The sequence below is a fragment of the Neodiprion pinetum genome, chromosome 5, assembly GCF_021155775.2.
Source record: "Neodiprion pinetum isolate iyNeoPine1 chromosome 5, iyNeoPine1.2, whole genome shotgun sequence".
NCBI classification, from domain to species: Eukaryota; Metazoa; Arthropoda; class Insecta; order Hymenoptera; family Diprionidae; genus Neodiprion; species Neodiprion pinetum.
In genome coordinates this window covers 32,929,719-32,952,979 of record NC_060236.1, presented here as the reverse complement: position 1 = coordinate 32,952,979, position 23,261 = coordinate 32,929,719, and the positions used below count along the sequence as shown (strand labels likewise).

The following is a 23,261-nucleotide window of genomic DNA, read 5'->3' as shown; positions in this document are numbered from 1 at the left end:
TTCTCTAGTTGACTGTAGTTGACAGCCATCCTCAGTAATCGGAGGTTCGTGCGGCCATATTTTCCGTAAATCCCAAACAGCCCTAACCACGCCATTGTGATAAAAATCAATATTTTCAATTCGAAGTGTAATACGGGTGACTCAGCAAAGATTGCCGAATTTGTAAGTAGAACATTGTTAATTTTTGAGAGGTTGAGAAAAACCGGGTAAGCGTCCGTGCGACGTTAGTTTGCCAAATATCGGATGGCTGCAACAAAGTGCACTGGCGCATACAGTATTGTATCTGTGGCCAAGTGCCTTCCTGAAAATTTGTCTACGTATGTACATGCACGCGTAGCCTGGCTTGAACTTGTTTCAAACCCTGCTGCTGCGTTCGAAATCATGATTCGTTGCTATTTTCATCGACAACCAACGATCGCGTGGCTGACAACGAACCCTCCGAACCCACAACCTCATCCCGTTCCAATTCATACGTATATGTATCCTCTTGTCTCCGGCTCGTTTTATGTGTATACGTATTGTCTTCAACTACCTGCCGCAGGCTCTCCCACGTCGTTCAAACGGCGGCCTGGTGTGATTATTTTAACTATCCAATAAAAATACTACCTTCCAAAACAACGATTCATTTTATTTAAGATATTGACCTCCTTCAACCTTCTTCAATAAATCCGACCTTTATTCCGTCGTACATATGCAACGTCAATTAATATTGAAAACTAAAAATGTGCAAATTAGTCGCTATGATAATGTGAAAAAAGCTAGGTTTATTTGTCGTAAAAATAGAAGAATCAAATCATCGAATCCATGAGACAATTTTATGCTAGATAACGCACAAGTTTCATACTTTTGTCGCCAAAAAACCTGAACCGAAGCCTCCCACACACATCGATTTATATCTCTTCCAACATCCCACATACCAGTATTTCCAATTTACCTTCTGTTCTTTTGTACTTCGTAACCATTATTGTGCAAAAATATTCCCAGCAGAATTCGCGTGACATCAGAGTTTTACAATTTTACAATTTCACACCCAAGTTAATGTGAATCTTCCAAAATTTAAGACTCATGATTTGACATTGCACAGCAGACCGAATATAACGTAATGGACTCCATGTACACCAACAACCTCGACCCTTGGGAACCAGGATATGGTCCGGATCGTCGATCAGGTCACGGATCTGACTATGGAGACTACAGATCAGACTATGGGGACCACAGATCGTCGGACTACGGTGGGGGAGAACACAGAGAAAGGGATCATCGCAGTCCCGAATACAGAACTCACCGAGGAAGGGACAGGGACAGAGACAGGGATCGTTCACGTGAGAGGAGAGACAGGAGTCGAGAGGATCGGGACAGGAACCACAGGGACAGAGATGATCGTTACGGAAGGCAGAGGGACAGCAGAGATTCCGCCGACAGAGACAGAGAGAGGGATCGATCCAGAGACCGGGATCGAGACAGAGATCGAGAGAGAGAAAGGTCTCGCAGAGATCGAGACAGAGATAGAGGAGATAGGGACAGAGAAAGAGACAGAGGCGACAGAGACAGGAGAGGCAAAAGGGGAGACGAGAGAGACAGGGACAGGGACAGGGATGATGACCATAGTCGGGAGAGCATGGACTTTGATCATGACCATGGTCGTGGGTATGGCTCGTCGATGGAAGGCATTCACTACAAGTCACAGTCCCCCAATAACACCATCATGATCAGGGGGTTGGCACAACACATTACTGAAAACGATGTAGGTTTTCTTGTATTTCAGGATTCAATTTCTCATGATTTTTATTAACAATGAAACTGAATATTGTTGAAATTATTTTGCGCCATAAAATTGTTGTTCAAACGACACATTAAGATCGAAAGGCACCTTCTACAATAAAAATAACAAATGATTGTAGCTTCTCGTCTTGTAAGGAAAGTATTTACCAGTTTGAGCACTGGTATCACCTATACTTTGATTGTTGGCTTGAGAAAACTGAAGTGAATTTATTCCTGATTTATAATTGATTACATGTGTTCATACTGGTATATAATGGCATTTAAAGGTGCGCCAGGACATTCTCAACTGCGGTCTCATGCCCAAGGACATCAGGCTGATCAGGAAAAAGGATACAGGTAAAGATTTTACCCTACAATTTTTCTACTGCTACGCCGTCGATACACACTGTGATCCTTTATTGTCGACTCTACGACTACTATCTCACCGGATACGTGGATCGAGGAAGAACTTTGAACAATTCATGACATGAATTGAAATTTAAGAAGGTCTCTTTGCAGTCACACTCCGTCGAAGCATCGAAATTGCTTTTTGATGCTTGATTTTTTTTTTTTTATAAATCATTCTCTATTAGCAATTTGATGTGAGACTCAGTGTACTCAAAGGCGGGGGACCTTCTTAGAGATGTGTGAAACGTTGCCCTGGAATTATTCAGGTAAATAGCAAAAAAGGGGAATGAACAAACGCTTCGTTCGGAGCTGAGAATCAGTCTGTCAATGGTCGGTGCTGTGATTGCCTGCCCTCTCAGAGTAGAGAACTTCAGGCAAAAACGTGGATTAACAATGGATCTGTGTGTATTTGCTCTGTATAGGTGCTTCACGAGGTTTTGCATTCGTCGAGTTTAACGCGACTCAGGAGGCCTCGCGATGGATGGAGATGAAACAGGTAGAAAGAAGTTCAGTCCACGTACTCGACCGATGTGTTGCTTGCGTGCCAACGACGCCCCGTGGCGGCAGGGCATGGTAATCCAGCCCTAGGTCGCCCCATGGCCATGGCTGACCACCTATCAAAGGCTATTTCAACCTACCATAATATCTAATTACCTACTTACTTACCTAGGGTGACCTACCTCGCTTACCGCCGTGCTCATGTCTCGTTACTGGCCATATTTTTTTCTATTCTGTTAGACAAAATCGTCGTGTATTAATTTATTTCTATATTTCTTCGAGGAAGTAACATTCTTCCATAGAATAACCGCGATTTGAAATATGATCGACGTTTACATAGCTTGGATTGATTTTACAATTGCGGTTGATGACAGGGAATGATTCACGGTCGTGAGTGATGATTTCGCAACGTGAAGAACCATTTAGCTGCGGATTTTTAGTTTTTCTTCCATTCATCTTACCGTGATCAACTAATCGAGACTTATAGCGAGTAGAGAAACACAGTTCCTTCAGCAAGAAGCAAGTTAAGGGATGAACGGAGGCCAGAGGAAGATATCGGATTGGATAACACTGAAATTCTCTGTTTCAGGGCGTTCTAATGCTGCAGGACCAGTACCGTGCAGTCATGCAGTACAGCATACCGAAAGATTTTCACGTGGACAAACCCCTTGCAAAAAACACGCAGGATTGGCATTGTGTTAAGGTGTGTAGCTTCTCCATTTAACACGATTTCTTTCCCATCCTTTCCTCTCATCGGATACATTCGAATATACCTGATAACATTTCTACTTTCCAAACAGTGCGGAGCACACAACTTTAAAAGACGTGAAACTTGCTTCAAGTGTTGTGCATCCCGTGCCGAGAGTGAGGAAGGTGGGGAGGGTAGCGACGAGATTAGTCCGCACCCAACAAACACGGTCCTTCTTCGTGGTTTAGACGTCCTGACTACTGAGGATTCAGTATTACAAGCAATGAAAAACCTCTCCTCCCTACCAATCAGAAGTATTAGAATTGGTAGAGATACTCTGACCAACACATCACGTGGTGTTTGTTATTTAGAAATGGCTAATGTCGTCGATGCCATGTATCTACACACGGCATTGAGCAAGCAAGGCTTGATGGTAGATGGTAGGAAAGTCGAAATCACGTACTGCAAACTGCACCAGGTGAACAGCACTAGTGCTTGGAAGTCAAATGAAGCTCAGCCACAAAGGTATGGCAAAGTGATCTGAAGATCTTTCATGTTTGTACGATATCGGTTTATCGTAATATTTATTAATAATTTTTCACTTTAGGTATACTTTGGATGATGTGTCACAATTGGCAGAATACAGTGCCAATATGTACGCGAAAACTCCGGCGCAAAAAGCGCACTATGTACAGTATTACACTCAGTACTACCAGAACCAGATAATGCAGGGATCGGCGATAACTTTGCCGTCGTTGAATCAGACTGACAGAGTTAATGCGGCGGCGGCCGTGGCGCAGTCGGCGATCCAGCAACTTCAGGCGTCGAGGAAACTGGGTGATGCTGAAGAGATGAAAGCCAGACCAACCCCAACTGCCCCTAGCAGTACGTCCTTAGCTAGCGGTAGAGTTCCTGCTCATGCTAACGATGGCAAAGTCTATTGTAAGCTTTTCTTTTACTCGAATGATCTAAACACTCGTTTGATAGCATTGTATCCTTGAATATCCTTCACGCAATAAATGAAAATGTTCGTTTCAGCTGTGCCGGATGTCAGTACCTATCACTATGACGAATCTTCGGGCTATTATTACGATCCGAGCACGGGATTGTACTACGATCCAAACTCTCAGTACTACTACAACAGTCACACACAGCAGTTTCTTTACTGGGACGCAGAGTCTTTGTCGTATCAACCGGCAAAGGTAAGCATGGAAGAAGTGTGAAACCGTAATCGTGGTATATCCCTTCTCTATCCCTTATCCCGATTTCAAATTCTCAGGTAGCTGTTGGTACGTCTGGAATCGTGGGAGCCGGTGTGGCTCTGGGCGCCGAAAGCGGAACTATGCCAGTTATTCAAGAATCCATGAGCACCAATGTGGGCCAAGAGTCAAAGGAGGACGATCTAAACAAGAAGAAGGACAACAAACAAGATAAAGTCAAGGTGGCTAAAAAAATAGCCAAGGACATGGAGCGGTGGGCAAAGACTTTGAACCAAAAGAAGGAAAACGCGAAGTCGAGCTGGAGCGCGGAATATGCGGGTAGCGAAGGTCACCAGGGAGCCTTCAGCGGTGCAGCGGATGCGGGCTATGCCATCCTCGAGAAGAGGAATCACCTGGCACCTGCTTACCAGGAGGAAGAGGACCCTAGTGGAAGCAACGGCCTTGTCGCCGCCTATGGTGGCGGCAGCGACACCGAGGAAGAGATCGAAGACGTGCAGCAAGAAGAGAGGCAGCACACCGATTGGAGCAAGCTCGCCTGTCTCCTTTGCAAAAGACAATTTCCCAGCAAGGAAGGACTCCTGCGACACCAGCAGCTGTCGGATTTACACAAACAGAATCTGGAGAATTGGTATCACGTTCGTGGACTTGATCCCAATGACCCGCAACAGAGAAACAGTAAGTACAGGGATCGCGCAAAAGAAAGGAGAGCGAAGTACGGGGAGCCTGAACCACCGCAGCCTAACAGGCTCAAGGAGAAGTACCTCAAGACAAGGGTTGACGAAGTCTCGGTGAACTACGAGGAACCAACCAGAGCTGGAATCGGCTCCGACAATGTTGGTAATAAACTGCTGCAAAAAATGGGATGGAGCGAGGGTATGGGATTGGGAAAATCTAACCAAGGTAGAACAAGCATCATCGAAGCTGAAAGACGAGTTCCCACGGCTGGCCTAGGTGCCAAGGCTGCAGCGTATAACGCGTTGCCTGGTGACACGTATAAAGATTGTGTGAAAAAAATGATGTACGCTAGGTATCAGGAACTCTCAGATACGTAATATGTGCCGAAAATAACGCGAAATATTTTTCTTTTTTTTTTATATGCAATTATATAATATATGTTATACATACATGTTTATGCATACATTGGTAATCGATCATGTATGTAAATTGTGTATATAATATCGATACGTGCGACGGAAGACATTATACTTACACACAAAGCAAGACAATAGCAGTGTTAGATCGCATTCGAATGCACCTAGCGGTGTATCTGGTACTGATAGATGTATCGCGGAGAATTCTATTTTTTTTTTTTTTTCTTTTTTTTCTATCTTTTACATCATGCCACAGCTCAGTCAGTCCCCGCTCACTGCTTCTCCCCAGTAAATGTAATACAACAGTTCATCCGTTAGAATGAGAGTTGATTCTGCCTTTTTATTTGTAATTTTTTTAATTTTTTTTTTTTTATAAGTTATTTTTCGCCTCTTTGTTTACTACGTACATCTTGAGGCATAATCAATTGTTGTAGTTACACGAAGAGAACTCCGACTAATTATTATGCAATCATAGTCATGATTATATATAATTTTTTTTAGAATCCCGTGTATTTTAATAACAAGATTGTTTAAAAGTTACCATAACATGAGTCGTTTACACGTAATTGTTTCATTGCTTTTAAAACAGCCGTGCCTTTGATAATTATAAATCCCTCATAAGACCATCGGTTTTAATAGGTATTCGTTTCACCATATTTTCAACAAACAAAAAACCATTTTTTTTTCACTGTTGATTATGTAGCCGCTTCCAAACGGTACTAGAAATTCCTTTATGTGGTTTATACACAATAATGATCATTAAAACGCCCATCGATTCCAAACGTAATTTTATCGTGATAACTGATTGATATTTAAAAAATCGTTTCATGAACTAATTATGAGAAATAAACGAAATTGAATGAATTTTTAGTGTACTCTTATTTAAGAAAATTATGCTCATCTTTACTATCACTTGGTAGCAGTACATTTTGACTTTTTTATTCGTGTGTCAAATGAATGCGTGGATGCATGTACAAAGAAAAATTACATTTTACTAATCCCTTAATGAACTTGTATGTTAATACTCTTGCTTTAGCTCGATAAACATTCATGTATTCGGGAGAAAAAATCATAAGCAAATGTAATAAATATACAGGCAGCTGATTGCTTGTAAAACGTGCAATTTCTTTACTATATTACATTTCCTTTACATTACCATACATATATTTTTTGCATAGATGTATTATTCAAACTAATCTTTCTATGAAGAAAATTGAGCTGGATGAATGAAGAATGTAGGCTACATTTCGAATGATGACACAAGATATGAGAAAAAAAAACAATTTGAGCTAAGCTTATATATCAGCTAGTATCCACGAATATAGAGGACGTAATTGATGACTCAAGACTCTGTACTCGAGATTACTGATTCCATCAGTATCATATCTTCGCGCCCCAGTTTCGAGGTTAACGAATCTCGCACTGCTCGGCGGTTCCTTAGCGTGTATCAACATGTAGTATTGCGCGACGTCTGGCCCAAACCTACAAACCTGTACGTAAGAAAGCAAAAAAACGGAATTTCAGCCAACTTTAAATAAGATTCCAGATTGTAAATGTATTTTATGTTCTCTTGCGTCCATCTCGTGTCCAGATGATAAAAGTTAGTATTCGAAGCATCCATATCATACGTGGTATTATGGAATAGGATTATGTACTTGGATAATTGAAGAGGAGAATAGAACAAGTCTGAGTGCCATTCTTTTTTTAAAAAAACTAATTCTCCGGTTCACAAAATTTTTCGTTGCAGGCGCTTTGATAGTCTTCTTCAATTCTCCTCTTCAATTATATCCAACGATAAATACGAAGGGTGTTGACACAGATAGATTGATTTAATTGTATCTACCTCCGAAAAGTCGTGTTAGAGGTCGTGATCTTCGAATTACGTAATTTTACCCAAGTTCTACGTAATTTTGCGACTAATTGCGAAAAGTACACAGCCAACGATAAGTTTGTCACGGTCTTTCAGGAAAAAACATGAGCAAACAGAATGTTTCACTTCACGTGATTTGTAGACAGTATCACAATTAGATTTATTTGAGATTACCTTGAGCCCCCGAGTTTGCAGTCTGCTGTAAAAGTCGTCGTCTTCGCCACCCCATCCGTAAAAAACGTTAGAGAAACCGTTGGCGCGTTTGAAATGTTCGCGAGTAAGTGCAATAGCACCTCCGAACAATCCGTTGTAGGGTAAGTTATACCGGAATGTATTAACGCTAGAGCTCATGTGCCTGGGCATTTTGGTACAAGCGTATATGTTGTCGAGATTCTGGGGTATCAGATCGATGTCCTGAAAGATGAAGCAGTGAAAATCGTTGGCCTTGATCGCCTCGTTGAAGCCGACATTGAACAATTTCGCCCTATTGAATTCGCGTCCGGGACTTTGCTCCACGACAAATATTCTGTAATCGAGATTCTGGGCCTGAAGAAAGGGATGGATATAATTCATGAATATCGTAAGCTGAGCCTTGCGGTTCCTGTACGGCAGGATTATGGCTACGTTGAAGAGCGAGTGGCAATTCGAGGGCTTCCATTGTCCGCCCGGTAGAATTCCTAGTCGCCTTGCAAGTGCCGTCGGATTCTCCTTGGCCTCATTAAGCGGGTAGAGAAGTCGCGATGACTTGCCACTGATGTTCACGGCACATGAGTTGTTCTTAGGAAGGTACGCCTTCTCAAGCTCGTTGAAGATGTCTTCAGTTTTAATGTGGCTGTAATGCGACGCGAACCTGCCAGGATGGAGGCAGTAACAGAGAGTGAGTATCGCCGCGATGCCGACGGACAGGCCGCGGACGTGTTCGGTTATCTGGGTGACGACCCCCTTCGCAAGCATCGCAAGCCCCTCCTTGCGAATTAATCCAGCAAAGCTCGGCTTGGAGATTATCAAAACATTCCAGTTCCGGATCCGCCCTCCTTAAGCCGGCCGAAATGCCGGCTTCTTGTGACGATACGTCGTTACTTTCGAAACAAACATAACCTCGTCTGGTAAACACTAACCTCGTCTGGTAAACACTTAACCTAAAAATTCTCTCCTGTCAAAAACTGACACGAAAGCCTTGGATCTTGCGCTCAAGGTCGCTTAACTGTGGGCAAGCGCCCTCCCGTGTTTCACATTGATTCCATATCTGTCGGATACGGAACGTGATGGAGACACCACGTGCCGGTACCTACGCAACGCATTTTCTTGACCGACGGAGCTAACGTTCTTTCGGTTTTGATGATTCTAAAAAGGTATCCAGAACATCGGGCGATGAGGAGCTACAAAATTCCTACGCCTATGAGCCACAAGCATACGACATTTTTTCGGATTTCGGATTTAATATTTCACAAGTTGATCACATGCGACATGGGACTACGATCAATAGTTTACTTTTCAATTTTTCAATTGTCTGTAACTTTTGATCTGTCGGTGAAGTATTTTTCAAATTCGGCCAAATTGCGACTTAAAAAACCAAAGGGGGTAGACTTGCTTTTTTGCGATTTTCAGAGCTCGGGAACTTTTTGCCTCAGAATCTTTTTGCAGGACCATTTTTCCACTGATTGGACCCTCAGGAAGACGAAATAGACATCAAAAAAAGTGTGGAACCAACAGCAGAGGCATTACAGTGGATATCATTCGTTTTTTGACTGTAACTCTTGATACGTTGCTCGTAGCATATTTGGACGGAGCGCAATGGATTCCTCTCGCTGAATCGCGTCGATATAAGGTATGAATAGATCGATTTCAGGATTTTTCAAAATCTGCTAAAAATAGATTTAAAACAACCAAAGGCATTAACCTTCCTTTTTTTCGAGCGGAAAACTTTTAGTTTCATAATCAATTCAAACGACCATTTCTAGACCTGTTGGGACCCAAGTATTGCAAAAAAGGTTTTGGAGAATCGTGGGACCAGTATTTGAGAAGATATTCATAGAGATTTGTGTGGGTGTTATTCATTTTATTCCAGTTAACGTGAAATAGTAACATCTCGTATACTGCAGCGATGTATTGCACCTGTACACAGCTCAGAACTCAAACTACGCTTACAAACTAGTATAACAACTATCTCATACAACATTACATCTCATATAATGGTTCATATAGTAGTCTGATTCCTTATGTGATATTCGTTCATTATATCGTTGACTGAGAATACATATTGTATTGCATTTTTTATGTTGAACTACAATACTACTGGAGATATTAAACTAATTATATAAATAAGTGTATTACTATAGTAATTATTGGTAAGTTATATCATTGTTAGTATAATGTACTGGTAGTCAGTATAATATATGAGAATTATACTAGAATATTCGGAAATTTAGTAACGCAGTATACACTGACACCTGAACAATTGTACTAGAATTACGGCGCATTGAATAAATGAAATTGAAACTTGGTACCCATGAGTTCATGATTTTTCTCTTCCACCTCTGTGCAAACCCTGTGCAAATTTGATGTTTTTCAGCCATACGTTTTGATTCATTGCTGGCCGTGTGTGCAGACTGCGTGAAATAGATTCCTCTCGCAGAATTACGATCATACTGGATATGAATTGATTGATTTCAGCATTTTCCCAACTTCGCCAGAAATGGACTGGCAAAATCCTAAGGGGTTAGTTTTGCTTTTCAGCGATTTTCGGGGGTCGAAAATTTGTTGTCTCAGAATCGTTTTGCAAGAATCTTTTCTCCCTGATTGGACCCTCAGGAACACGAAAAAGACATCAAAAAGAGTGTGGGACCAACAGGAGAGAAATGAAGAACAAAGTTCTTCGTCTTTCGGCTGTAACTTTTGATGCGATGATTGCAGCGTAATGGGACTGCACTCAATCGATTTCTCTCGCAAAATTACGTCGGAACAGGGCATCAAAGAATCGATTCCAGCACTTTTCAAAATCGTGAAAATTTTCGCCAAAAATGCAAAGGGGTTAGCCTTACTTTTTCTTCATTTTTGAGCCGAAAATTGTTGGTCTCAGATTCGATTTGAATGACTCTTTCCAGACTAATTGGACCCCCAGGAACTCAAAAAACGCAGCGAAAACAGTGTGGGATCAACAGCAGAGGAATTATGATGGAAAAAGCACCAGCTGAAAAGTGTCGAAAACACAGGTTCTCGTTTTTTGGCTGTAACTTTTGATGCGATGATCGCAGCGTATTGGGACTGCACCCAATCGATTTCTCTCGCAAAATTACGTCGGAATAGGGCATCAAAGAATCGATTCCAGCACTTTTCAAAATCGTGAAAATTTTCGCCAAAAATGCAAAGGGGTTAGCCTTACTTTTTCTTCATTTTTGAGCCGAAAATTGTTGGTCTCAGATTCGATTTGAATGACTCTTTCCAGACTAATTGGACCCCCAGGAACTCAAAAAACGCAGCGAAAACAGTGTGGGATCAACAGCAGAGGAATTATGATGGAAAAAGCACCAGCTGAAAAGTGTCGAAAACACAGGTTCTCGTTTTTTGGCTGTAACTTTTGATGCGATGATCGCAGCGTATTGGGACTGCACCCAATCGATTTCTCTCGCAAAATTACATCGGAATAGGGCATCAAAAAATCTAATCCAGCACTTTTCAAAATCGCGAAAATTTTCGCCAAAAATGCAAAGGGGTTAGCCTTACTTTTTCTTCATTTTTGAGCCGAAAATTGTTGGTCTCAGATTCGATTTGAATGACTCTTTCCTGACTAATTGGACCCCCAGGAACTCAGAAAACGCAGCGAAAACCGTGTCGGATCAACAGCAGAGGAATTACGATGGAAAAAGCACCAGCTGAAAAGTGTCGAAAACACAGGTTCTCGTTTTTTGGCTGTAACATTTGATGCGATGATCGCAGCGTATTGGGACTGCACCCAATCGATTTCTCTCGCAAAATTACGTAGGAATAGTACCAGAAAGAATTTATTCCAGCACTTTTCAGAATCGCGAAATTTTTCGCCAAAAATGCAAAGGGGTTAGCCTTACTTTTTCTTCATTTTTCGAGCTGAAAATTGTTGGTCTCAGATTCGATTTGAATGACTCTTTCCTGACTAATTGGACCCCCAGGAATTCAGAAAACGCAGCGAAAACAGCGTGGGATCAACAGCAGAGAAATGACAACGGAAATGACTGGCTTTTTGGTTGTAACTCTGCATCCGTTGCTTGCAGCGTATCGGGACTGCGCCCAATCGATTCCTCTCGAAAATTACATCGATGTAGTGCATCATATAATTTATTTTGCTATCCTTCAAAACCGGCCAAAATTTGACTAAAAATTCAAAGGGTTAGTCTTACTTTTTTCCGCGATTTCAAGAGCAAAATATTTTTGTTCTCTGAATGGATCTGTACGACCCGTTTCCAGATCAATTGAACCGTTTTGAAACGAAAAAAAATATCTGGAATCCCATAGAATTGGAAATTTCAACGTTTGTTGAGATAGAAAGTTTTGTTTATAGTCGGTGTTTCTCACTTACCGACACCAATCAATGCATTTCCACGTTCACCTTTGGTTTCTAAGAATTCGAACCATTTACTGGTAGATGGAAATGGTGGAAGGAATCCGTTTGAGTTCGTTGATCACTGCGCTTGCGCCGCTGGTTCCACATTGTCAACGTGTTAGGCGGGGTTATGTTACTTGGTTTAGATAATTTAAATAATCAGTATTTTCTAGTTCATATCAGTAATAATTGTAACCCCGAAATACCTGGGTCTGAATTACGACCGGTGCGGCCAAGAATCAATTCACCGAACTAAGCTTGAACATGGTATTCAACGTTTGCCACAAGACTTGGCACAGAATTCGATTCGTCGTCAACTATCATCGGCGAGAAGAATGCAAGCTTGGAATTGTCAAGTATGATGTCTTGTTAATTATAAGTATGAAATATGTAACGTTAACGTAATGATGAAAATCTGTTTATTTCTAGATTTTTTGATAATACAGAATTTACTATCTAACGATTACTACTATCATACTATTTACTAATTAAGGATTTCTGGACGTGGGATCGATAAACTGTATTTTGTGGTCCAGCAGATCTATGCAGGCCGCCGGAGTACTGGCAGGAATGTTTTCAATTTTTAGTCCTTCGAAGGATTCGTTGGATGGTATAGAAATTGAAAAGTTTATGACTGAACCAGTCAGTAATATGGAGAAGCTAGAGAAGCATCGTACAAATATGCAGGCTAGGATGGAGCTTCTAATAATGAAAATCCAGGTGAAATTCTGGTACAGTTTAGACGCAGGCTTCTAGGATTTCATACAAGTCCCTTTGAAATCTCATTTACAGCCAAAAAATGAACTCACTGCAAACATGATTCAAGCGGTTGAAGTACATTTCCAGAATTTTGTCTGCTTTAAAGAACAAATTTTCTGAGACACTAGGGGCATTTTTGCTTTTTGTCTTGTATTAATAGGTTGTGTTATGTAAAAAACTTTGCTGCTATCTAATTTAGCAAAGTCATAATCATTTTTCATATATAGTTGCAGAATGAAACAAATGATCGTGGAGAATAATAAAAGTTGCATTTTAAATATCCCCCAATTGCAGAAACCCTAGCTGAAGCTATTCTGTAGATCTTACTTAACTCTTTCGATAGGCAGATTTTTGCCGGGCTTTAGAGGCGGAAGAACAGGATGGATCCAAGTTCAGAATTGATCGTTGGTTAAGAAAAGAAGGAGGTGGAGGTGTATCGTGTATCCTGGAGGATGGGCAGGTCTTTGAAAAGGCTGGAGTTAATATTTCAGTCGTCCATGGAAGCCTGCCGACCGAAGCTATCAAACAAATGAGAGCAAGGTAGTTATTGTTATTGCCAGCTACTGTGATATCGAAGAAAAGATACCTAGACATAACATGTATCCATTATACAGAGGAAAGAAGCTCTCTGAGGGAGGTCCTCTTCCATTCTTTGCTACTGGAATTAGCGCCGTTATTCATCCACGGAATCCTTATGTTCCAACAATTCACTTCAACTACCGATACTTCGAAGTGACAAATACTGATGGATCAGTTGAAGTAAGAGCAAATTATGAAAGTGTGAAATTGGATCCATTTCGAATGTAACAGGTTATTTTTACAGTGGTGGTTTGGTGGTGGAACTGACCTCACACCATACTATCTAAACGAGTCTGATGCCGTCCACTTTCACAAGGAGCTCAAGACAGCCTGTGACGTGAACAACAAGTCATATTATCCAAAGTTTAAGAAGTGGTGTGACGATTACTTCTTTATACCTCATCGTGGCGAGAGGCGAGGTATCGGGGGAATATTTTTCGATGATCTCGATGAGCCAAATCAGGAGGAGGCATTTCAGTTCGCGAACTCGTGTGCGGAAGCTGTTATTCCATCGTATATACCTCTGGGTATGTCAGTATACAATCCAGAGAACATAAGTGTGCTTACTTTAGGTTTGTCTGAAGAAAATCGCAAAGAAATTTCTCATCTTTTTTTTTCAAAATTTCAAGTTCAGAAGCATAAAAATGACGGGTATGGATATTCTGAACGCCAGTGGCAGCTTTTGAGAAGGGGTAGGTACGTTGAATTCAACCTGGTATATGACAGAGGAACTAAATTTGGGCTGCTCACTCCTGGTGCTCGAATAGAGAGCATACTTATGTCATTACCCCTAACTGCGGTAAGTATTTTTGAATTTTACTATCAAGATGTAGAGCCAGTTTGTGGCAACTTACTCAGGTAAGCAATATTTGATTTTATACAGAAATGGCAATACATGCACAAGCCAGAACCAGGCTCAGAAGAAGACAAACTTATGAGCGTTCTGAGAGAACCGAAGGACTGGTTAAAGATTGAAGCGTAACAGACATGGAGAGTAACAAATATTGTTCAGCAAGAAGATAATTTATTATACTTCATTATAGGATATTGTATTGTTATTTATAGGTATGAAAAATATCTATGGGGGTATTGTATGGGTATTTTGTTGTCTGAAAGGTGTAACATACAGTCATTCCTGTCGATTTGACGGTTTTCGACTGTGATAGAAAACATATTGATACTTATGATAAGACAAGAAAAACATGATGGTTTTTCTTTTCACAAAAGAGAAATTTTTACGTGTATTATTATTCTTATCATTATTGATAGAAGTAGCGACTATTGTCCGCAAGTACATAATATGATGCATGATTGAAAACATTTATTTCAATATATATTCTTCTACATACCTACTGCGATTGTATTCTCTCCTTAATGTATCATCATTGTAACAATCAGGAGCAAATCTGAAATTTCCATCTCATCTTGAATCAAAACTGATTCTAATGAATATCAAAGTTACGAACCTCTTTGATCCGCAATGAAGTAATTTGTATCCGGTCAAATAGCTGAGCCTGGAAGATTTCAATAGTTTCATTTCGAGTACGGTGTCTCCAGATTTAAGTTTTTGTTGGCGACACCTAGCGGATTTTTCCAGCACCAAGTAAGAAATTCCAAGGTCAATGTTAAAGCGTTGGCATCACTGACACAGAAATTAAATACATATGAATAGACTTATAGAGGGCTCGGCGATGAGGCGTTTCTCGACATAGTTGCATCACAAGTGAAATTGCATGGGGGGTTAGAACAGGGCGGCGGGGAAAGTCAAGTTTGAGGAAAGTTTTCAGAGTTATGCCGTGTGCCGTTGAGTTCACCACAGTTGAGGGACGTTACGGTGAGATAAAGAACGCCATTGTGTGCTCCTGAAAGAACTAATACTGAGGTGCAATGTTGAGGTAATTTTGCGACAGCTGATTGTTAGTTTCTTGACTCCCTGTTTCCTCTCTGATTCTGGTCCACGTGGATTTCTCGGTTCCCAACTTACGTCACCGCGCGCATGCGTCGCTTTCAATTCCAGAACTAGCATCATGTCGAGGCGCCGCTTAGTCACTCTCGCCGCCACTGGAGCCGCTGTCATCGGCACTCTAGCCTCGCTTAGGGCCAACGAATACGATGTAGGAGCGATCGGCGTCGTTCGACTTACGCGAGCTGCACTTACCGTAAGTATGATTGGTATGCGCGCCGATGCGCGGGAAAGGGTGTCACAGAATATTGTAGGAATACAAGCGGAGTACTTGATCCGTATGGAACTAGCAATTCATGGAATATATCTGGCCTGAAATCTATTGAAGTGGTTATGGTTGTAATGTATGTTGGAAACGGAAATTCCGATCCGTTAGATAAACATGTAGGGGTCTTTAAGGAAAGCTTTCACATTCCTTTCTCAGACTTTCTCCTCGGTTTCCCCTACTGAAAATGACCATGTCTTATATCATTTAATGTTATGACAGAAATCAACGTGTACGAATCATCAAATACCGTTGACTATATAATTTTTGATCTAGTATATATGATAATTCATGCTTTCGTAATTTATTACGTGATTTTTTATATATTTTTCTCGAATTTGCAAAATAAATCATGCAATAAATTACATGTTGATTTCAGTCATATCCTCTTATGATTTATCACATGAACATTTTCGGCAGGGTCAGTATCTAATGATTTTTCGTTTGCGTTTGCTTTCGCATTAAAATTATTGGATGATTCCTTACATAAAAAATCCAACAGAGACCCGATAGAGACTGTCGGATTTTTTATGTAGGGTTCTATGAAGAAAAAAAAAACTGCTGTACCATGATAGCGGTATCATCAAATTTTCGGCACACTCTCCATCTTTAAAAGAACCTACTTCCAAGGGCTGTAAGCGCTTTAAAGTCCAACCAAAATGTGTGGCAGTGCAAAATCATTTTTCTTGAGAACAGGAATAGTTTTAATAATAATTCTAGATTTTCATTGTTCTAGGTTTTTCAAATTGGAACACATTACAAAACAAAGCTCTATTCGGGTAAACTTGACAAAGAGTCTCCTGAGTATGCAAAGCTGAAATCTGAAGTGCATTTATACGGTGCTCAAAAACTGCTAGATCTCTGTTGCGCTAACAAGGGTGTCTACATTAAGGTAAGCACCAAATATTTAGCAGTAATGCAACAGCGATGACAATACTAGTTCTATTTTACAGGTGGGGCAGCACATTGGAGCACTGGACTATCTGCTGCCTGCTGAATACGTAAAAACGCTGAGAATATTGCACAGCTCAGCTCCCCAGTCTTCCTTTCCTGATATCCTGACTGTGATAAAAGAGGATTTCAAAAAGGATGTAAGTAGAATATGCATATTTAATCCTTATTTAATGCTTTTCGAGCAGGTATAAACATCTTTCGCATCTATTTTAGGCTTATGAAATATTTAAATCAATTGAATCCGTTCCCTTGGGTACGGCCAGTCTTGCCCAAGTTCACAAAGCCGTGCTTCTCGATGGAAGATCAGTTGCGGTGAAGGTACAGCACAGGTGAGTAAAATTAAGAATGTAACAAATAAGTGTAGCCATCTCAACTTTCATTATCAAAATTGATCTCTTCAGGGCTGTAAAGTCCAACTCTTATGTCGACATCAAGACAATGGCAGCTCTCGTGAAGATCACATCGTGGGTCTTTCCAGACTTTAAGTTTGACTGGATAGTGGACGAATCAAAGAAAAATATACCCCAGGAGCTAGACTTTACCCTTGAGGGAAGAAATGCAGAGAAGGTCAAGAGTCTCTTCAAGGATTTCCATTGGCTTAAGGTCGGAAAGTTGCCATATTTTCTTCGAAATTTTTTCCCAGTTTTACTCCAATATTAACTGTATTTTTTAACAAATTTTATCATCAGGTTCCAAGCATATTCTGGGAGTTCTCATCATCTAGAGTTCTGACAATGGAATTTCTCGAAGGTGGGCACGTTAACGATGTCGACTACCTGAGAGCGCATAACGTGAACCTGTACGAAGTTAGCGGTAAACTCGGGCGGCTCTATAGTCGCATGATATTTGTTGACGGTTTCGTCCACTCCGATCCTCACCCCGGAAATATCTTGATAAGGAAAAGGGATCACGAGGCGGAAATTGTGCTGCTGGATCATGGTTTATACGCAGTAAGCGCTACTTGGCTCCGTTATCGTATGTCCTGAGTGTATTGTCCTATCTTCCGTTTTATTCCCTGTCTCAGACACTTTCTGATCAATTCCGATGGGAGTATGCCAAGCTGTGGCTCGCAATATTGAACGGTGACAGAATACAGATGCGAAAATACGCAGAGACTCTTGGCGTCGGCGATCTATACGGACTCCTTGTTTGTATGGTATCTGGGCGAAGTTGGGATACGATAATGGCGGGTATTCAAAAGACCAAGTTCACCGATAGTGAGGTATGTGATATGGATTTGATTGCTGGTTTGTTCTTGTGCCAATCAGTTGGATCAATTTTACCACCGATTGTTGGAACTTTCAGAGAGAAGCTTTTCAGGAGGAACTTCCCAATGTTCTGCCCCAAATTAGCGAAGTGCTCGAACGAGTTAATAGGCAAATGCTTCTCGTTTTAAAAACCAATGATCTGATGCGGGGCATAGAACACACTCTCAAAACTCAGGCCAGGTAAATCGATCAAAACTCCTCAGCTTATTTCAGGCCAGGAGAGTGGAGCGTCTTTGATATTTTAATTACTATATTTCTTTTCCAGAATGTCTGCATTCATAGAAATGTCGAAATGCTGTGTGCATTCAGTATATGACGAGAAGCAAAAGTCGTGTAAAACCTCACTGTCGAGGTGGCTGGTTTCGTTGGAGAGACAGTGGTCGTTAGTTAGATTATCGGTCTATTACGTGTACCTCGGCGTCATTAATTTCGATCTTCATAAAAGCGTCGAGGCTTTATGGACAAATGAATTTTACAGCTTCTGAAAAAAAATCAATTATTAGCATTAATTATGTCACCGGCTTTATACACTGCCAAGATCGGCGCCCTCATACGCGGTGTGTACTTTTCCGCACATAGAATGTTTTTCTCCGTCTCCGAGATGACAAAGAATTCTTGTGTACATTTGGGACGGCCGAGCGCGGCCACCACAGAGTACAAACTTAGTTAATTTATTTGAATAGTTAATCATTAAAGGAAGAGATGGGTGGTACAGCCGTAATATTTTCATTAAAAATATGAACACAAAATAAACAACTGCCGCGAAAATATCGTGATAAAACTCTGTAATATATATATTGTTATAATAATTGAAACAAATTATACAACAACCTTAATCCTCTGTCATTCTTATTACTCTCATCCGACTGTCTATGGCTTCATCTCTTAACTCTGGCGGCAATTGAGCGGTTGTGATGTCTGTGATGGACTCATTGGTCGCTCACGTTCATCTCCGTCATCGCCCGATTGATCCTGGTTGTGATCCTGTTGCCCGGGAAACCTGTATCCCATGTTCAACAGCATCAATTCAAACGTGTTGCTCTTCATCCTTAATTGATTTGCCGACGCTACATCCTCCAGATTTTCTATAGCTCGCTCGTTCTGGCTCCCATCCTGAATTAGCGGAAAAAAAGCATCATGTTCATCCTAGGAAACTCACTCTCACTTTCATCTTTCTTCCAACAATTGAATTTCTGGATTCCGGTAATTTTCCATCCTCACTCTACCACAAATTTGGTTGATTTTATAGTTTTACCTCTGGGCGAGGACTCCATAGCCGAATAACTGGATCGATACCACTAGTGGCCAGGAGACACGAAGATGGATGTGGTTGAAGGCAATTAACGATGCTTTCATCGCCGCGTAGCACTCTAAGAATATTTGTTGTTTCACGGTCCCATATGAAAAAAGATCCGTCATCAGATCCTGCCACAATGTATTGCCCATCGCTTTTGCACAAAAATGAAATGAATCAGAAGAGTAATTTTTTTTTTTTTGATCCGCTTGCCTACCCAAGGAAATATCCTCTTTCAAGTATTTCATAGACAACAGGTAGATGCCTTCATACTTCCATACCTGCCAAAGAAATTTGCCTCTTTTATGTCAGTCGTCGTATTACAGTGACCACAGAATCGGATATCGTAATCAACGCTGTTTCGTTGCCAGTACAGCTCGTGTGCTGATACACCCTGCGCGACTTGGCCTACGGGAAATTCGACCTCATCCTTGTCCTCTTCTTCTTCAACCTCATCAGTTTCTTCTTCATTGGTTTCCTCTGTGAAGATTACACAACCGAGATTATAAAATATGGATAAAATTTATGGGACAAGTTGTGGACTACAGATACGAACCAGAGCCGAGTGCTTTCTTGATGTCTTTGTACAAAGCCCGGCAAGCTGAGTTTGTTGCAAATTCGGGAAAATTCTGCTGGAAGTTTTTTATCACTTTGTGAGCTTCCGGGGCTCGGTTTAACTCGTAAAGACATCTGGCTAATCTGGAGAGTGAGAATTGGGTATGAAAAGTAATGATATACAAGGAGGGTTACGGTCCGCTCTACCTCTTGGTAGCGGACGTGCAAGCTGTGGATCACTGTTCTCACCTAAAATGAGCTTTGACGTGTCTTGGATCGAGAAGAATCGTCGTTTGACAGTCCTGAAGCGCTGCATAGATGTCGCCATCCCTGAAACACGGTGTTCATGTACATTTGAAAGATTTTTGAAAACAGTAAGATATGGATAATTACCAGGCACGTTTCATGAAGGATGCAGCTCTATTTGCGTAAAGGACAGCTCCGTGCGGGCACCAAGCTATAGCCTTGTTGTACAAGTTTATCGCCGTTGTATACTTCTGTTTCTGAAAGGCTGTATTTGCCTGCAAAGATCAAACAGAATACGGTGAACCCATGAGAAACAAGTCAAGCGTTTAGAGTGATTTTTCAATTTGGTTAAAAGTGACATTCGGATGGTTTTGAGTCATTAATTTTGAGAATTCTTCTTTATGCACTGTATTCTGCCGATTCGAGGATGTAACAAAACGAGTACAGAATTTGATGGGATTAAATCAACTACCAGGAAAAGCTCACTTCTTCTTTGATGTTCTCAATGTGAATGGGCAGGACCAAAGGGTCATTATGCTTGAAGTAAGTCTCTAGCTGGATTCCCTCATCCCGCTTTTGATCCGAGCACCATTGATCACCGGGCACTATTCATAATTAAAGATTTTAGATGAAACTTAGGTCAACCATGGCACTTATTTCACTCACCCGAATATCGCGTGCCATTCGTCCACTTAGGAAGGAACTTTGAGCTGCTGCCCTTGTTAACGTCGAAGAGATAAATTTGTTCGCCACCCATATTGACGAGAAGGTCATTTCCATCGGCGCTAAATGTGAGATAAGTTGCAGCTAGGCTTCTATTCCTCTTTTGGTCTTGATGCCGCGTTCGCAAGTGGCCTGGAAATACGTTACACATTATTGAATGATGATTTTTATCAAAGCGCTTGACAGCTGAGGTAGCAAATTCCTTGTAATATTTAATCTTTTTTCACTTCTCTCGCTCCTTCTTCCGTTCACAAATTCTATTCAATTGATGCACACTACCTATGGTTCACCGACGAACATACCGGCAACGAAGTACCGAGCACAGCCTAAGGGAATGTTATCGTCTGAGTCGCCTTTTCCAGCACGCTGCAAGTGGGCTTGAGCATCAATTCCCTCCGAGTTTTCATTCACTGCATCGAAATTGGAGGCTGGCGTAGCCTGCGTAAGAGAAGATTATGATTAATAAATGCAAGGTGATGGTTTTATGTTGTCAGTTTCTTGTCTTTACCTGGCAAGTAGATGGTTTGATCATTCTTCTGTCGTACATCCTGACATAGGCATCATTGGCACCGATGGCAATGAGTTCCGGTCTGCGAGCATTAATCGTGATGCATTTTGCTTCGGCGAGACGACCAAGGTGATTGACCAGGTTAATAAGAACTCCCCTTCGGTCCTGGGATGTGCAACTGTGTGGAACCCTTGTGTCATATTGCAATATTAGCCCGTCTTCTCCAGCAGTCCAAAACATGAATGGTACACTTGGCGCTGTTGCGATCCTTTTCACACGACCTTTATGGCAACTACATACTAATATCGTGTCTGAGACTGTGATATCGTGAACACGAATGCAGCAGTCCCCTGCTCCGGTTACCAAAATGCCATCGTTTGATTTTGGCATAAACTAAAATGATCAGAGTTCTATTTTTGCATATGCTGTTAATTTTTTAATTTTAATTAATGGTTCAGGACGTTAACGCAGAGTTGACATTGCCGCATAATTAATCGTGGGACAACTGAGGGTGGAAATTTTATTTTACATCCTTTTTTTTAAATTTAGCCTTAGTAGATATTTTTGAATTTTCTCAAAGCACTGAGAAACTAGCTCATACATTCGCGTCATAAAATTGTGGCAAGAGGATATGGATATTAAATTGACTTTATCTTCTTAACCTTTTTCCTCTGACTAAAATTGTCATATAATAATGGTTATTATTACTTGGGTGGTTGAAAAGGAAAAAAAGAACTACATTATTAATTAAATATTTAACTTGATACAAGATTGGAACATAAGAAAGAAAATAGAAAATACCTTGACAGAAAATATATTTCCACTGTGTCCTGTGCGAAATACCTTTTTCTTTGTATATCTGAACGGATCCCACAGTATGACATGTGTGTCGTCCGAAGCAGACGCAAGAATTCTGTAATAAGAAACATAATTATTGATTGACTGACATTGATGTAAAGTTAATCTTGTGAATAAATACTCACTCCCCGGACTCATTCCATTCCAAACAATTGACACAACCTCCGTGACCCTCAAGCTCTTTTTCTAAACCCAAACGGGCTACCAAATCATCAGTCACCTGCAGTTTTCTTGACAGAGAAGCGGCACAGGATTCCTGTGACAATGGAAAAATATATTGACATTGAATACGTGTATTCAGTTACTTTTTTAGTTTGTGTTGCCACGTCAGATAAATCTGAATTCAAAGAAAGTCGACTTGGCTTACCGACAGTTCTCTTTGACGGACCAGGTCAACAACTCTGGGATTTTCTTTGGAAAACATCTTCATTCTGCTCTGTATATTGCTGTTAGAATTCTGACAGTACAACGTTTTTTAATCAAGATATCTTAAGACGTGAAACATTTGTTTGGATTCCCATGACCGTTCCACTAGACTGAAGGCTGCTTGTGCCTGAATACGACACAATAAAGACGTTAATGACTTTGTATGAATTGTATTTGGTTAGAAAAATTGGCAACTTTTATGGAAAACCTCCGGCGATAGTGGGATTGTTTTTGTTGCCTTTTTAAACGAAATTACGAGCCGGCTGTCAGCGCCGAAGCGGTTTTTCCATTACGTTCAGGCAATCCTGATGTATATCGTGTTATAAACGGATTTTTGACGTTTCAAACCAGTTTAATACATCAATGAACACCATCGGTGACCATAGGGAAAATACAGACATACCGTCAATCGAAAAATTTCGGAACGCAATGCGACATCTGTTCCTTCGTCGTGAATTAAGTTAAACCATTAACCTCTGAAACCCTCTGATAACGCAAGCTTTAATAGGTCAATGAAATCCCATAGTTATGTGTTATGTCAGAAAATTGATGTAAAGGAAACTTTCCAGCAACGACACAGAGCGACACAGCGACACTGTGTCGAACATGGTGCTTTCCAACAACGACACAGAACGACACAGTCGGATACAGCTGCGGAGCATGGTTGGACACTGTGTCGGATTCATTGCTGCCAATTTTTTAGTTAGAGATTTTATTTTCGACGCATGGTATTGTTTATATTTATTTATTA

At 40.9% G+C, this 23,261-nt stretch overlaps 5 protein-coding genes and 1 long non-coding RNA gene across 10 annotated transcripts; 3 read left to right on the top strand and 3 right to left on the bottom strand.

Moving 5' to 3' along the window:
* Positions 1-5,725, top strand: LOC124218989 (RNA-binding protein 5). 2 transcript variants are annotated; one of them, XM_046626023.2, is made up of 9 exons: positions 1-162; positions 1,088-1,744; positions 2,049-2,118; positions 2,592-2,665; positions 3,257-3,370; positions 3,468-3,880; positions 3,963-4,297; positions 4,394-4,557; positions 4,635-5,725. In XM_046626023.2, exons 2-9 carry the CDS (start codon positions 1,103-1,105, stop codon positions 5,625-5,627), a joined length of 2,805 nt encoding a protein of 934 aa, XP_046481979.1. In that variant the 5' UTR covers positions 1-162; positions 1,088-1,102; the 3' UTR covers positions 5,628-5,725. The 2 variants fall into 2 exon arrangements, with proteins under 2 accessions (XP_046481979.1, XP_046481978.1); XM_046626022.2 differs by having other exon boundaries at positions 1,085-1,744.
* Positions 5,726-5,809: 84 nt separating this feature from the next.
* Positions 5,810-8,700, bottom strand: LOC124218990 (beta-1,4-N-acetylgalactosaminyltransferase bre-4). Its single transcript, XM_046626024.2, has 2 exons — positions 7,711-8,700; positions 5,810-7,156 (listed from the first exon to the last, which is right to left on the bottom strand). Exons 1-2 carry the CDS (start codon positions 8,488-8,490, stop codon positions 6,962-6,964), a joined length of 975 nt encoding a protein of 324 aa, XP_046481980.1. The 5' UTR covers positions 8,491-8,700; the 3' UTR covers positions 5,810-6,961.
* A 3,504-nt stretch (positions 8,701-12,204) lies between these two features.
* Positions 12,205-14,798, top strand: Coprox (oxygen-dependent coproporphyrinogen-III oxidase). 2 transcript variants are annotated; one of them, XM_046625886.2, is made up of 7 exons: positions 12,205-12,468; positions 12,652-12,832; positions 13,215-13,411; positions 13,486-13,630; positions 13,695-13,977; positions 14,080-14,249; positions 14,334-14,798. In XM_046625886.2, exons 1-7 carry the CDS (start codon positions 12,377-12,379, stop codon positions 14,430-14,432), a joined length of 1,167 nt encoding a protein of 388 aa, XP_046481842.1. In that variant the 5' UTR covers positions 12,205-12,376; the 3' UTR covers positions 14,433-14,798. The 2 variants fall into 2 exon arrangements, with proteins under 2 accessions (XP_046481842.1, XP_046481841.1); XM_046625885.2 differs by having other exon boundaries at positions 12,649-12,832.
* Positions 13,232-15,203, bottom strand: LOC124218936 (uncharacterized). The gene is made up of 3 exons (XR_006883249.2): positions 14,917-15,203; positions 14,800-14,856; positions 13,232-14,028 (listed from the first exon to the last, which is right to left on the bottom strand). It is a non-coding gene; the product is annotated as an uncharacterized lncRNA (long non-coding RNA).
* On the top strand, positions 15,130-19,348 carry Adck1 (aarF domain containing kinase 1). The gene is made up of 10 exons (XM_046625884.2): positions 15,130-15,345; positions 15,468-15,609; positions 16,415-16,570; positions 16,632-16,769; positions 16,846-16,961; positions 17,034-17,235; positions 17,322-17,582; positions 17,657-17,854; positions 17,938-18,080; positions 18,166-19,348. The coding sequence occupies exons 1-10, from the start codon at positions 15,338-15,340 to the stop codon at positions 18,383-18,385; spliced, it is 1,584 nt and encodes a 527-aa protein (XP_046481840.1). The 5' UTR covers positions 15,130-15,337; the 3' UTR covers positions 18,386-19,348.
* adp (WD and tetratricopeptide repeats 1) lies at positions 16,431-23,128 on the bottom strand. 3 transcript variants are annotated; one of them, XM_046625883.2, is made up of 15 exons: positions 22,914-23,128; positions 22,452-22,637; positions 22,210-22,340; positions 22,028-22,139; positions 21,227-21,619; positions 21,021-21,156; positions 20,662-20,850; positions 20,482-20,600; positions 20,143-20,270; positions 19,999-20,079; positions 19,751-19,893; positions 19,476-19,674; positions 19,156-19,348; positions 18,732-19,013; positions 16,431-18,381 (listed from the first exon to the last, which is right to left on the bottom strand). In XM_046625883.2, exons 2-14 carry the CDS (start codon positions 22,512-22,514, stop codon positions 18,786-18,788), a joined length of 2,115 nt encoding a protein of 704 aa, XP_046481839.1. In that variant the 5' UTR covers positions 22,515-22,637; positions 22,914-23,128; the 3' UTR covers positions 16,431-18,381; positions 18,732-18,785. The 3 variants fall into 3 exon arrangements, with proteins under 3 accessions (XP_046481839.1, XP_068992186.1, XP_046481838.1); XM_069136085.1 differs by lacking the exon at positions 22,914-23,128 and adding an exon at positions 22,749-22,903; XM_046625882.2 differs by lacking the exon at positions 22,914-23,128 and having other exon boundaries at positions 22,452-22,903.
* Between the last annotated feature and the right edge of the window lie 133 nt (positions 23,129-23,261).